General features: G+C 40.5%; 1 protein-coding gene across 2 annotated transcripts in view; it reads left to right on the top strand.

Annotated features, from left to right (window-relative positions):
* The first annotated feature begins 884 nt into the window (after positions 1-884).
* Positions 885-15,453, top strand: part of smyd3 (SET and MYND domain containing 3) — a 781,377-nt gene continuing 766,808 nt past the window's right edge. The window contains exon 1 of one of the 2 annotated variants that reach the window (XM_060831286.1): positions 885-1,100. In XM_060831286.1, the coding sequence (XP_060687269.1) occupies positions 940-1,100 (161 nt within the window). In that variant the 5' untranslated portion in view covers positions 885-939. The remainder of the gene's footprint in view (positions 1,101-15,453) is intronic. The other variant, XM_060831287.1, reaches the window with a different exon arrangement.

Genomic DNA, 15,453 nt, shown 5'->3' with positions numbered 1-15,453 from the left:
TTTTTAAAATTGCTAATCAAACCTGCAAAGAACTCAGGAGTAACTTTGTCACAGAGTAGCTATGGTATGGAACTTGCTACAAAGGAGTAGTTGTGATGATTAGTATGCATTTATGGAAAGCTAGATTAATCATGCGTGAGAATGCAAGAAAATAATATGCTGTTCTGTTGAAGTAGGGTGGTGGAGGTTTGAGTGAAGTATGAACACGTATGGGATGAATTGAGCAAAATAAACAATCAAATAATGGAGGAAGGTTTGTAATAGAGTTCTTCAGGGGTCAGTATTGGGACCTTGTTTTTCCTGGTATACATAAAATAATGATGTGGATCTTGGTGTGAGGGAACAATTTCAAATTTGCTACACGATGTTAAACTTGGATTGCAAACTGTGAGGTGGACAGTGTGGAACTTCGAAAGAACAGTGATATGGCGATGGAGTGGGCAAACAGGCCATTCAGCCCAACGAGTCCTCACTGACCCTCTGAAGAGTAACCCACACAGACCCATGCCCCTACCCTATTACTCTACATTTACCCCTGACTAATGCAGCTAATCTACACATCCCTGAACACCATGGGCAATTTAGCATGGCCAATTCACCTAACCCGCACATCTTTAGATTGTGGGTCGAAACTGGAGCACCCGGAGGAAACTTTGCAGACACGGGGAGAATATGCAAACCCCACAATTGTGTCCTCCACAACCACCTGATGAAAGAGCGGAGTTCCATAAGTTAGTGCTTCCAATTAAACCTGTCGGACTATAACCTGGTGCTGTGTGAGTTTGAACTCTACTACGTTAAGATAAAGAAAAGCCATCCACGTGATGATGGCGGCATCATTGTTGATGTCAGACGTACGACGACGGGGGGCAGGGCGAAGGAAACTGACGTTAGGAAGGCGCCTGTCTCTAGATTCCAAATCAGCTGTTGCGGGACACGATGGCGCGGTATTTCCAGAGAAACTGTTGTGGGCACCGGGGAGAAGGACTGAAGGCGAACAGAGCTATAGTCCCAGGGCAGCTCCTCTACTCTGCTTCGCCCTACACTTACATCCCCTCCAAGAAAGCCATAGGCTCCGTCTGTGAGCACTGCCTTTCCAGGTACCTTTGATATCTGACCTACTGCATGTTGTATGTTCGAAATGTGTTATCACAATAATCAGATAGTATAAGCTGTCACAGTACAAAACGTATTTGTTGTTTGTATTACTGATTTCTTAAAAAAAAGTCTTTGTGATCCCAGTACATGAGCGAGTTACAGATATTAGAACACGACAGGATAATCAGCAATACAATCTCCTCTTCCTGAAGTTGTAATCTGTGAGCATTGCATCGTTATTCACTTGTATTGTGCACTCGCAAATTAGAAACAAAAAGATTATAGCAACCGTAGGAAGTCCCAACGCACTGTACAGCGTATGAAGTACTCTTCAAATGTAGTCACTGTTGTACCACAGGGCATGTGGCAGGCATAATGTGCTCTGCAAGCTCGCGGGCTAGTGATAACCAGTTACAGAATCTTATTTAGTGATGTTAATTCAGGCATGGTATTTGATAAAGTGAAGCAAGTATCTCTGAAAGAACTTCAATGCATCAGCTGGATCTGGAAGCAGAAGAGCTATTTTCTGAGCTGTTATAAGGCTTTGGTTGGATTAGCCAGTTCACAATGATCTTAGTGTGGAAGTAGGCCATTTGACTCATCAAGCCTGCATTGACTCTTATTTAATGCCAATCCCCTGACTTTTCCCCTATATCCTTGAGCACCATTATGATCCAATATCCTTCTGAATGTTTAGTTGAACCTGACTCCTCTATATTTCCATTGCCCTAACTACTTGCTGTGTAAAATGCTTTTTCTGCCATCACCCTTGCTTCATTTGAATAGTTTGAACAAAAGTACAAGTTGGACATGTTAACTGAGCAGGTTGATATTATTTTGTGTTTAAAAAAGCATAGAATAGGTAAACTATGTTTAGATCTAATGCCTAGCATGTTTAAATATGAAAATGTCAAGTCAGATTTCTACCACATGCATGTACTTGAGATATCATAATAAATGTGCATGTTAACTAAAACAGGGCAGTTAAATGAAATAAACATATTTAAAAAAACCCCAGAAGCCAAACTAAGGAACCTGAGTTTATTCCATTTTAATTTTGGAATGTGGGCATTTTGGCACTGCCAGTATTTCTTGCCCAAACTAATTGTGGTCAGGAAGGTGCAAGGGGAAATATGTATACAGTTGAGTGTGGTTCAGAGTCCACTGCATTGCTGTGGATCTTGAGTTAAATGTAGGCCAGATTGAGGGTAGCAGATTTAAGCTCCTCATGGAACTTAAAGTAACTGTATCAATGTGTTTTTTTTAATTGTGATGCAACAAAATGGTTGGCTCTTAACCTTTGCCTGAAATGGCTCAGCAAGCTGTTCAATTGTATGAAGCTGCTACAAAGTCTACGAAAAGGAAAATAAAAGCACCTGGACTATGTGGCATTGATCTAAGCATCAGGAACAACAATGGTTAACCTGGCCTGTAGGCTCTGAAGTCCTCTTAGTAACATCTAGGAACTACTGAGAAAATTGGGAGGTATACCTCATGTTATGCATCAGACCAGACCCCCTCAAAATATATTAAGGTAGCCAAAACCCTGATTATTTTTTTTCTTCTTCTTATTTAAGGTAAATGCCAAGTGCTGTGTTCCAAGTGCAATTCAGTTGGTCAAACTTGATGTTAAGCAAAACACAATCTATTCAAACATGATAGTTAAAATACAACAAAAGAAGGACGGACTTAAGCCCATTGGAGAAATTAAGAATAATAAATATAGTAACTAATAGTAATTAACTATTCCAATATGTTAGCATCCCATAAAAACAGTCATAGAGATGTACAGCACAGAAACAGATCCTTCAGTCCAATTTGTCCATGCTGACCAGATATCTGAACCTAATCTAGTCCCATTTGCCAGCATTTGGCCTACATCCCTCTAAACTTTTCCTATTCATATACCCATCCAAATGCCCCTCAAATGGTGCAATTGTAATGGTGCCTCCACCACTTCCTCTAGCAGCTTATTCCATACATACACCACCCTCTTGTGTGGAAAAAGTTACCCCTTGGGTCTCTTCTATATCTGTCCCCTCTCTCACCCTAAACTTATGCCCTCTCCTTGGCAAAAAGACAAATTTAGAAAACTGATTACAGAACTGAGAGACAATCCAGGAGGAAAAAATGTCAAAAGACAATTCAGAAACAGTGTAGCAGCTGGGAGAGATTCACTGCCTTCTAATTCTAAGAGCTCAGCAACAACTGCTGAAAGCTAACTAAATTCTGGATCTGAGAGCTTGACCACACCCACTCGGGATTCTTCTATTTGATGTAACTTTTTAAAAGAATCTCAAATGTGTCACAAGTTGTTTATCTCATTATAGACTGCTTGGCACCTGTCAGCAGATCTTGCTTTCAAAGAAATTGGGCCAAAATACACCTTGAAGCCACATCATCGTCGGTGTGTTCAGTACAATAAAGCAGCACCTGATTTGACTCACTGGGGTAGTAACTGGAAGTCCAGTTCCACTCTGAGTCATCACAAAAGTTAGATTTTAAAAAGTATACAGAATTTCCCAATTTACCTGATTTTTATTTTCCGGTTGACAGAAAGTATGAGTGAGGACTCTGGTATGGACCAGGCCAGGCCCCCTCAAAAGACTTAAGTAGCCCTGACCCTAACTTTTCTAATTGTGTTGAGCAGGTGTAAAGTGGATATTCCATGAGTAATGCAGCTGGCCCAACCACTTATGTTTAAACAAAGCAGCATTTAAGTACAATATTACTGAATGAAATGTAAACAAAAAAGAACAGAATACAGAATAACTTAATCTATCCAAAAATCTAACAGACTATCCCAATTTAATGATGCTGTTCCAAACTCCTGTAACAATCTCCATAAATGCTCCTTGCCAAAAAGAGAGGGGCGAGATATATCATTGCCCTGTTTCCTTTGATGCCCTTTGATTCCTTTTATCATTAAGAACTATATCTAACTCCTCGAACATTCAATGGTTTCTGGGACAGAGAATTGCACAGACTCACCACTCGGAAATAATTTCTCCTCATCTCGGTTCTAAATAACCCCTTGGATTCTGGATTCCCCAATTATTTGGGGGGGGGGGGGGGGGCATCTTTCTTACATTTATCCTGTCTAATCTGATAGGACCTATAAGATTCTGAGGTTTCCTTCATTTTTGGTCAGTCTTCAGGTGTTTTCAGAGGCATGGGCTGGTTAGGTTCACCTCTTTAAAAAGTTTATGAATTTTTACTTAAAAGTCACAGCAACTATTGGAGGAATAATAAACTGGTTTTCTTGAGGCTGCAAGTAGCTTTTACTGTACTGAGTTCCAGAGCTGGTGGGAAGTCTGTAGGCTTCTCTGTATATCTTATTCAGTTCCATGCTGCTCAGCTGTGTGATAACCAATCACATTGTTGGCTGGCATTATTTTGTCATTAATTGTTTGCTAATCCACAGACCAATAAGTTAAACTCCATATGCACACGTTGGTTTGTCTCCAGCTTGTCTGTGACCACGTGTCCGGACCTGCTGGAACCAGTAATTTTGCAAACTGTATTTGCAATGCATGTTAGGTTGTGTGTCTTCAAGACCTGTTGCAATCCTCCAGTAACCATTCTTGTTTAAGATTGTACCCTTTCTCATTTCAGTCCACAATTTTAAAAAGGCAGTATATTTCCATATTGTGTAGTCATACTCATGGAACTGTACTTCATGATGTTTCACACTGTCATCAGCTAGGTCCCTTCTATTGGCAAGAAAGAGCCAGAAGCGGCAGTAGAGTAGTGTACATTTGGGCAGGAGCTGCCCTGGGAGTTTGAAACAAAGATACTTGCCATTGAGTATAGTGTGAGTTGGGGATGTCAATGGCTATAGTGCCATTAATAACCAAGGACTTAACTGACCTACTGGGTCTGTGATAGGTTGAGTGGGAGCCAGTTAAGAGAAGAAAAAAAAAACCTACTTTATCTCATCCTCACCAATCTAAATGCCACAGATGAGTCCATCCATGACAATATTGATAGGAGTGATCACTGTACAGTCTTTGTAAGGACAAGAGATATCACTTTGGGTTATCTATTACTATATTTGTGATAGATTTCAAACAGATCTAGTGGCTCAACCAGGGACACTGGGAGCCATCAACAATAGAGTTGTCTTCACACGTTACCTATAATCTCATGGCATGACATATTCCCCATTTTACTATTGAGCCGGGAGATAAACCCTGTTGACGTATAAAGAGAATGACTACCTGCATGCCAAGCAGCAGGTGATCAGAGAAACCTATTCACTAGGAACAGAAGTAGGCTTTTTAGCCCTTTGAGCCTGCTCTGCCATTCAATATGATCATGGCTGATCCTTGATCTTAACATCGCATCCTAGCTTTTTCTCCATGACCCTTCAAGCCTTTAAAATTTAAAAAAAAATTTCTGTCTTGACCTGACCTTCACTCTTGTCTTTTAGAGAATTCCTCAGGTTGACTGCTGTCTGAGGGAAGAAATGTTTCCTTATCCCTGTCCTATATGGCCTCCCTATATCCTGAGACACTAACCCCCTGATTCTAGACTTTTCAACTAGGGGCAATGTTTTTCCTGCATGTAGTTTGTCTTGCTCTGTTTGAATTGTTATCTTTCAATGAAATCCTCTCTCATCATTCTCCACTCTCTGGTGAACACAAGCTCTGGTATTGAGTGAACGTTTGTTGCACTCCCTCTATACCAAGTGTATCTTGTCTTGGATCAGGAGAGCTGAAACTTTGTTGCACTTTTCCAGCAACAGGTCAGGCAGCATCCAAGGAGCAGGAGAATCGACGTTTCGGGCATGAGCCCTTCTTCAGGAATCAATGCCCAAAACGTCGATTCTCCTGCTCTTTGGATGCTGCCTGACCTGTTGCGCTTTTCCAGCACCACATTTTTAGCTCTGATCTCCAGCATCTGCAGTCCTCACTTTCTCCTCTTGGATCAGGAGACCAAAATTGTACACGATACTCCAGGTGTAATTTCACAAAGATCCTGCACAAGTGCAATAAAGTGTCTCTACTTTTGAATTCAAATCCTCTTGCAATGAAGGAAATGTATAATTCGCCCTCCCAACTGCTAGTTGCACCTGCCTGTCTACTTTAATTGACTGAAGTACTAGGGCATTCAGATTTACACATTCCACACTTCCCACTATATCACTCTTTTAAATAAAACTCTTCCTTTCTCTTTTTCCCTCCTGGTATTTTGTCAGCCTTTAACCCCATTAACCTCCCCAGCATCATTTTGTTACTAATATTGATTTCCTTCAATTCCATCCTTTCACTCCATACTTGCTTCCCAAAAATGTGTGGGAAGTTATTTGTGCCCAACGAAGGTGTTCAATTCTTCTGCCATTTCTTTGTTCCAAATTAAAACTTGCCAATTTTCTGACTATAAGGGCTTGCATTTTGTCTTCACTAACCTTTTTATCTTTTCACATTTTTAGGAGTTTTTACATTTAGTTTGTATGTATTTGCAAAATATTTCTGATCCTCAGGTGTGCTGCTTTTCCTGGCAATTTTGTCTCCTTTTGGATTTAAAGCTATTCCCAATTCAGAATGTCCAACATAGAACGTTACAGCAGATTACAGGCCCTTCGGCCCTCTGCGCCAATCTGTGAAATTTAATCTGCCCATTTAACCTACACTGTTCCATTATTATCCATGGTTATGTCCAATGACCATTTAAATGCCTTTAAAGTCAGTGAGTCTACTACTGTTGCAGGCAGTGCGTTCCACACCCCTACTACTCTTAGTAAAGAAACTACCCCTGATATCTGTCCTATGCCTATTGCCCCTCAGTTTAAAGCTATGTCCCCTCGTGTTAGCCTTCACCATCCAAGGAAAAAGGCTCTCGCTGTCCGCCCTATCTAACCCTCTGATTATCTTTTACATCCTGATTAAGTGACCTTTCAACGTTCTTCTCTCCAACGAAGACCACCTCAGTTCCCTCAGCCTTTCCTCATAAGACCTTCCCTCCATACCAGGCAACATCCTAGTAAATTTCCTCTGACCCCTTTCCAAAGCTTCCACGTCCTTCCTATAATGCGGTGACCAGAACTGTGCACAATACTCCTAGTGTGGCCTTACCAGTGTCGTGTACAGCTGAAGCGTGACCTTGTGGCTCTGAAATTCAATCCCTCTACCAGTAAATGCTAACACACCATATGCCTTCTTAACAACCCTATCGACCTGGGTGGCAACTTTCAAGGATCTATGTACATAGGTTTCAAGATCTCTCTGTTCATCCACTCTGCTAAGAATTTGACCGTTAGCCTGGTACTCTATTCCTGTTGCTCCTTCTGAAGTGAACTACCTCTCTCTCTTCCACGGTAAACTCCATTTGCCACTTCTCAGCTCTGCATCTTATCTATGTCCCTCTGTAACCCACAACATCCTTCAGCACTGTCACAACTTTGCCTACCTTAGTTTCATCCACAAAGTTACTAATCCATCCTTCTATGCCCACATCCAGATCACTTATAAAAATGACAAACTGCAATGACCCCAAAACAGATCCTTGCAGCACACCACTGGTAACTGAACTCCAGGATGAACATTTCCCATCAACCACCACTGTCTGTCTTTCAGCTAGTCAATTTCTGATCCAAACCACTAAATCACATTCAATTCCAAAGCTCCGTATTTTGTGCAATAGCCTAAGATGTGGAACTTAACAAAAGCTTTAATTGAAGTCCATAAACACCACATCAATTGCTTTACCTTCATCCACCTGTTTTGTCACCCTTCTCAAAGAAATCCATGAGATTAGTTTGGCACGGCCTATCCTTAAAAAAAAAAGTGTTGACTATCCCAAATCAAATTATTCCTTTTCAAGATGATTATAAATGCTATCTCTCATAACCTTTTCCAACACCTCACCAACAACCCAAGTAAGGCTCACTGGCCTGTAATTACCAGTGTTGTCCCGACTCCCCTCCTTAAACAAGGGAACAACATTTTCTATCCTTCAGTCTTCTGGCACTACTCCTGTCGACAATGATGATGTAAAGATCAAAGCCAAAGGCTCTGCTCCTGGCTTCCCAGAGAATCAGAAGATCAATCCCATCCAGCCCACGGGTCTTGTCTATTTTCAGATCTTCCAAAATTGCTAAAACCTCCCCTTTGTCAATTGCAATCCCATCTAATCTAGTAGCCTGTATCTCTGTACTCTCACTAACATTGCCCTTTTCCAGTGTGAATACTGATGAAAAGTATTCATTAAGCACTTCTCCTATGTCCTCAGATTCCACACACAACTTCCCACTGCTGTGTTTGATTGGCCTTAATGTTACTCTAGTCATTCTTTTATTCCTGATATACCTATGGAAGGTGTTAGGGTTTTCCTTGATCCTCTGTGCCAACAACTTCTCATGTCCCCTCCTGGCTCTTCTTCGCCCTCTCTTTAGATCTTTTCTGGCTAATGTAACTCTCAAGCCCCCTAACTGAGCCTTCACACCTCAACTTCTCATAAGCTGCATTCTTCCTCTTGACAGCTTCTTGAGTAAACGATTGCTCTCTTGGCAACTACCATCTTGCCTAATAGATACATACTTATCAAGGACCCGCAGTACTTGTTCTTTGAATAAGCTCCACTTTTCAATTCTACCTATTCCCTGCAGTTTCCTTCCCCATCCTGTGTATCCTAAATTTTGCCTAATTGCATCATCATTGCCTTTTTCCCCCAGTTATACTGCAGGAAAAAAGGTATCAACCTATTCCTGCCCATTGCTATTATAAACATTGTGTTCATTGTCACCAAAGTGCTCACCTACCTCCAAATCTAACATCTGGCTGGGTTCATTCCCCAGTACCAAATCTGATATGGCTTGCCCCTTGTTGGCCTGTCTACATACTGTGTCAGAAAACCCTCCTGCACACATTGAACAAAAACTGACCTATCTAAACTACTTGAACTATCGTATTCCTAGTCAATATTGGGGAAAATATTGTCTGGGATATTTTGTATTTCTACAATTTCTTTTGTAAGCCACTATTAAACCTCCTTTCCTCTTCTGTGTTGTGCCAGATTGAAATGAATAAATGTTATAACTTTTTCATGTGTTCCTTGATTATTAGCCATTGCCTATCCACTGCCAACCCTTTCAGTTATGTCCCCCCAATCTATAATTGTCAGCTCATCCATTACACCCTCATTAAAACCTTGAGGCAAGGTGGAACTGAAGAAGAGAAATGAGCGTAACAGCTCTTCATGCCAAAGGAGCATTTGACTGAGTTTGAGCATGGATTGGTATGGGGGTGGTGGGAATCTCCCCAATATGTCCTTTGATGGAGTCGTACATAATGCAAAAGATAACTTCCCAAACCACAACAATCACCTCTGTTCTTGAGGGCTCATATTTTCTTGTTAATATGTTCAGAGATGTTGTGAACCTTGTGGAGCATGAGGGACCTTCTGGCTTAGAGGTAGGGGCACTGCCACTCACCATATAAATTCTTCAGATGGTGTCCTCGGCTAAGCTCTATCATAAGTCAGAAGTGGCTAATTTTGCTGATCACCACAATGTTCAGCAACATTTGCAGCTCCTCACATTGTGAAACAGATATGTCTAAATGTAGTAAGACCTGAACAATATCCAGCCTTAGGCTTTTAAAAAAATTCATTCATGCTATGAGGGCGTAGTTGAATAGGTCAGCATTTATAGCCCTTCCCAGTTGCTCAGAGAGCAGTTAAGAAGAGTTAACCACAACTGTGGGTCTGGAGTCACAAGTAGGCCAGACTGGATAAGGAAGGCAGTCTAGATCAGAGTGGTGCTGGAAAAGCACAGCAGGTCAGGCAGCATCCAAGGAGCAGGCAAATCGACGATTTGGGCAAAATGGCATTCATCAGGAATGCCATTTTGCCTGGAACATCGATTTTCCTGCTCCTTGGATGCTGCCTGACCTGCTGTGCTTTTCCAGCACCACTCTGATCTTCAGCATCTGCAGTTCTCACTTTTGCCTGGGTAAGGAAGGCCGTTTCACTCCTTTTTTTAAAAGCTGTTTGTGAATCAGATGGGTTTTTCCCTACTATCAACAACAGTTTCACAATCCTCTTTAGATGTTTAAGTCCAGATTTTTATTGAATTCAAATTCCAGCATCAGCAATGGTGGAAATTGAATCCTCAGAACATTACCTGGATCTCTAGATTAACAGTTCATACCACTAGGTCATTGTCTCCTGAGTAAGTGATATTTGTGCCCCTCAAATGCTAGGCAATGACCACATCCAACAAAAGAGAATTAACACCAGGGATAATTGTTACAATGGCATTACTAATGTTGAATTCCCCCACTACCATCATTCTCCTGGGTTACCATTGTTAAGATTGTGACTTTTTTTTAATGTTTTTATAAAACTGGACTGAAATAAAAACTGTTTGAAAGCCAAGAATGGCTGCATGTTTTGAAAGGAAGGAATTTAATACTGATCGAGTCCTGTTGTGTGCCTGTAGGTTTCAGCAAAATGCAGATGAACTGGAGCCAAGGAGGTTGTTTGCAAGTGAAGCTGATTGATCACTGGTCTCTAGTCCAAAAATCCATGACAAATGTCCTCTGCCTGCCACCAAGTATGATTGGTTGTCAGGTAACCAAGCGGCTTGACTTGTGATAATTAGAGAGAAGCTTTGGCAGATCAGAAGAGAAACAGTGTGCAACAGCCAGAAAAGACTCCCTCCATTCTCTGCAGTAAGCCACTTGAACCTTGAAGAAAACCAGCTTATGTTTCCTTCAGTAAATGCTGCAAGTTGTGACTTTGAAATAGAAAGGTCAGAGACCTTTTATGTGAAGCAACCACCCCGTGGCTGTTGCAAATTAGTGGAAGCATTCAGAACAAGGAAGGTCAAGGTGAAACCTTCTGATCAGCGAGAACCAACCTAATGCATCTTGCAAAGAATTGCTATAGAACCATTTTTCTAGTTTTGCCTCCATGTATTTTTTTTCTGTTATTTTTTCAGATTTTTCTGTGTGTCAGGGGGAAGTTTTTATAATCTGTTTAGAATTTTAAATAAACACTTTGGTCTTCTCTACTTCAGTGGCAAAAGACAAAAATTCCTCAACTCTGACCTTGCCGTCTGTTCTAATTGCTGATTATTGTCTTGGGTTAATCACTATGTATTCTGCTTAGCTTGTCATGCCCTCTTTGTACAAATGACAGCTAGCACACTTACCCTTGGGCTATTGTCCTGAAGAAATTAGTTAATGTTTGTGGTACTGTGTTATTTATCACTACATTCAAACTACTTCAGCCTTTATTTTCGGGATAATATATCTGCATTCACGCTGTTTTTCCAGTATTTTAAACGCTTTGGTCAGGGTTCAACATTCTTTTAAGAACAAGAACTTTTGTCCAATTTAAATGTAATACTTGAAGAGCCATAGCGCCATTACTCCAAAACCAACAGAAGTGGGAAAGTGAGACTGACTTATTTATAGATTCCTATGCTACAATTTTTTACTGACTCTCATAAACATGCATTTATTAATTTCAATGATCATCTGTAGCCCTGTTTCAATGACATTGGCAAGGATTTTACAACAAAGTTGTTAATTTCTCAAGTGAAATGTTAAAGGAAACAAACTACTTAATTTCATCTGAGAGTGACTCAAGTGGCATCTCTTAGAGACGTGGTTATGTAATAAAAATATCACTGGACTACTAATCTAGAAACTGAGGCTAATGATCTCGAGGCCATGAAATTATGATTTATTGTAAAAATCCATCTGGTTCATTCCAGTCCTTTTTTTTTAAGGAAGGAAATCTTTTTATTTGGCCTGATCTATCTGTAACAATGTGGCTGACTTTTAACGGCCTTTGAGTGGATTGTTAGGCCATTTCAGTTCAAGGGTAGGGAAGGGCAGAAAATGAGACCTAGCTGAGGCACCCACAGCCAATGAATGAGTATATCAAAAGTGGAGGAATCCCTAAGCCCAGGGTTTCACATCTGCTGAGTTTTATATACGTTAAATGAAAGGTTGCTGACGTTCTGTCACCAACCTTTTTCTTTATATAAAGATATGTAATGTTTTGAAATTTCCAAAAAAAGGACAAATAGGTTTAATCAGTCAAGGCTGATCAATGCAAATGTGTCCTTTTAAAAAAAAATGCATATGGCTTTGAAGACTCTGCTTGCTGACCTCTGCTGTCTGTCTTTACAGCAGCCACCAGTTACGTTGCCTTTCAAAGTGGAAGGGACATTCCCAAGGTTGGCTTTGTAGATATTTTCTCATCCACCTGTTTAGAGGTGTTAAGCCACACCTCTGAGTAGTTGACTCAAAAATAGGAACACCAGCACGAGGGCAATCTGTCCCCACAGCTTTCTGTGGCAAGGAGTTCCAAAGACACTCAACCATCTGAGAGAAGAAATTTCTCCTCCTCTCAGTCTTAAATTGGCTCCTTTTTATTCTGAGACTATACCCTCTGGTCCTAAATTGTTCCCTTCAAGAGGCATGCACTCTACATTTACCCTGGCAAGCCCTTTAAGAATCCTGTATATTTCAATGTGACCACTCCCTCATTCTTTTAAACTCCAATGAGTAGACAAAGATGTGAGGGTCAGGTGAATTGGCCATGCTAAATTGCCCGTAGTGTAAGGTAAGGGGTATGTGTATGGGTGGGTTGCGCTTCGGCGGGTCGGTGTGGACTTGTTGGGCCGAAGGGCCTGTTTCCACACTGTAAGTAATCTAATCTAATCTAATCTATTTATCTTTGCTCATAAGACAATCCCTCCATACCAGGGATCAACCTTCTCTGAACTACCTGTAATGAAATAACATTATACAGTTGTAGGAAGATGCTTAGAATCCAACCTCCCTGAAATGAGGGCCAACATTCTAGCAGCCTTCCCGATTCCCTACTGCAACTGTGCTCTTGTCTTGGGCATAAGTGCCCCAATACCCCTTTACATTATAGCTTTCCACCGTTTGTTTTCCATTTAAATAATGTTTTGTTTTCACTTCCCAAACAAATGATTTGCACTTGCCCCCATTTATTCCATTTACCATTTTTTTTTTTCCCCCAGTTAGTTAACCTATCGATACCTCTCAACTCCCTCGAGCACTTCCCTTGCCATTATTTTAGTGTTGTCTGCAAATTGTGCTAAAGCACATTCACTTACTTCCTCCAAATCATTACTATACATTGTAAACAGTTGTGATCCCAGTACTGATCCCTGTGGAACCCCACTTGTCACTGGTCATCAACATGAAAAAGAACCTCTTATCCCCACTTGCTATTTTCCTTCCCTTGAACTAATTCCCTATCCATGCCAATACACTACCTCCACTGCCATAGGCTCCTAGGTTTTTGTGAGGTACCTTGTTGAATGCCTTCTGAAAGTCCAAATACAATACATCTACTGTTTCTTCTCTATCCACCCTGGTTGAGCTTTCCTTGAACATCTTGAATGAATTAGTCAGGCATGATTTCCCTTTCTTGAAGATTGTGTGATTGGTTTTTTTTGTGTTCCTTTTCTCCTGTACTGAAGATATTATGTGAGAAGATCTGTTTTACTGAATTTGCCTTTGCCAAGAGCTTATTTGCTGTTATATTGGAACAGTTGATGAATAGTAGCTAAGTGTATTAATTTTAAGTATTTTGTTACAAGACTGGGTAAACTCCTCTGATACTTGAAACCTGACACTTACAGAGGCTCACCATGTACCATTAATCTTTTAAACTTAGAAGCAAAGAACTATCCCAGATTTCACCATTTAAAGTAAAAATTAACAGTTTATTCATTTAAGTCCCTTCTCTTAAATCTATCTTTTATCTCCCACTTTACAACACTGTTCCAATAAATTCCCTGTTAAATTTACGGCAAGTCAATTTCAAACCGCTTTGTCGAAATTCAGATGGTGAGATTGCTCTGTAGGTCAGCTTCAGTCTACTGCTGCACTTATTTCTTATGGACGGGTACCTTTCAGAGAGCTATTTTGCTGGCAGTCTTTACTTATGAGTATTCTTTGTTCTCCCCCTTACTGTTCAAAATCCCTGGTTTTATATCCCAAAACATTGAGTCATTGAATTGGTTTGATGTCATCCCAAACAGTAAAATTCAAATTCGATTGGATTTTGGTCTCTGTGGCATAATTTAAACTGGCCAAATTTTGAATTTGATTTTGTACCATGGCAACACAGCAACAACTGTGTGTCAACCAAATGTTACATTGTTAAATTGTTCAGCATACTGTGCTTTTAGTCCTTGCCAGCCTCCCCTCTAAGGTACAGTACACCTTCATTACAAAAAAATCTTTATTAAAATTTTTTTTTTAACTGGTATAAGAATAAAGTGTGTTTTGCTTCAAGCTGAGTAGTTTGGCTAATCAAATCACATCTGGAACACTGCCTTTTAAAATTAATTAGGGGACAGACTATCCCATGACACATTTTGAGGGGGTTTGGTCCAGTCCCTAACAGGCCAAAGGAGGAGAATTTGTGCAAGATGCCAAAGTGTGCTCAGTGTTATTAAGAGTCTTTAAGGTGGAGGCAGAGCAATTAAGGGAAGGAATTGGAGCTCTTTAATATGGTGGGTGAAGGAATGGTTGCTCAGAAGAAACTCCACTGGAGGAGTTAGTGTTTACACTGTTGAGTTTGACTGGTAGAGTACATAGCCATTCATTTAGAATCTTTCAGAAGAAACAAAAGTATAGTTATTTTATCACTTTTGAAGTGCTTGCTAATTATTTAATGTTCCAAGCTGCAGGAGATTATATAATAAGTCTTCAAGTTGTTGGAAATTCTTGGAAAGTTTCAGTCCTCTGAATTGAGATGGGTTGATGCCTACAGATTTGGAAAGATATTGTAAAATAATATCTGCAGGCTGCTAAAAACTGAAGAAAAAATCTGCTTAACAAAAACGGAGTTGAGGTCTGAGTATAACTTCTCTGCACTGCACCTGGTCCAATCAGGAAGTCTGAGTGGGACTTTGAGGTTTGTCCTCATTTCCCTAAAAACTGGTTAATGGGGTTTGGGGGTCTGGTTTTGCAGTCCCTTTCCCATGTAAATTGCTGTTTCTTGTATATGACTGTTCAGGTTAACTATTTCTTTGTAATTTGTACTGGTTAATAAAATAGCAGGCTCTGTTCCCTCTAGAAGCCAGCTCTGAGCTGGCTGGCTGGGTCAGTGTCATGCACTATGAACCAGTAAATAAAAGGTGACTTGGTGATGGGATACCAGCCTTCATGGAGGCATTTCAGTGGCAACGAGAGAAAAACATGATGCTGAAGAGATTTGCTCACGCAGTCACCTTTGAGTTGGGTGTAAGCATTTCTGGTGTCATGCCACTATTTGGATAACTTGCCTTGTTCAATCCTGTCATCAAAGACTGGACCCTGTATGTGGAAAGAATGCATTTTTTTTTCTGGGCAA

Source organism: Hemiscyllium ocellatum, chromosome 10 (genome assembly GCF_020745735.1).
Source record: "Hemiscyllium ocellatum isolate sHemOce1 chromosome 10, sHemOce1.pat.X.cur, whole genome shotgun sequence".
NCBI classification, from domain to species: Eukaryota; Metazoa; Chordata; class Chondrichthyes; order Orectolobiformes; family Hemiscylliidae; genus Hemiscyllium; species Hemiscyllium ocellatum.
This window is presented reverse-complemented; position numbering and strand designations above follow the sequence as displayed.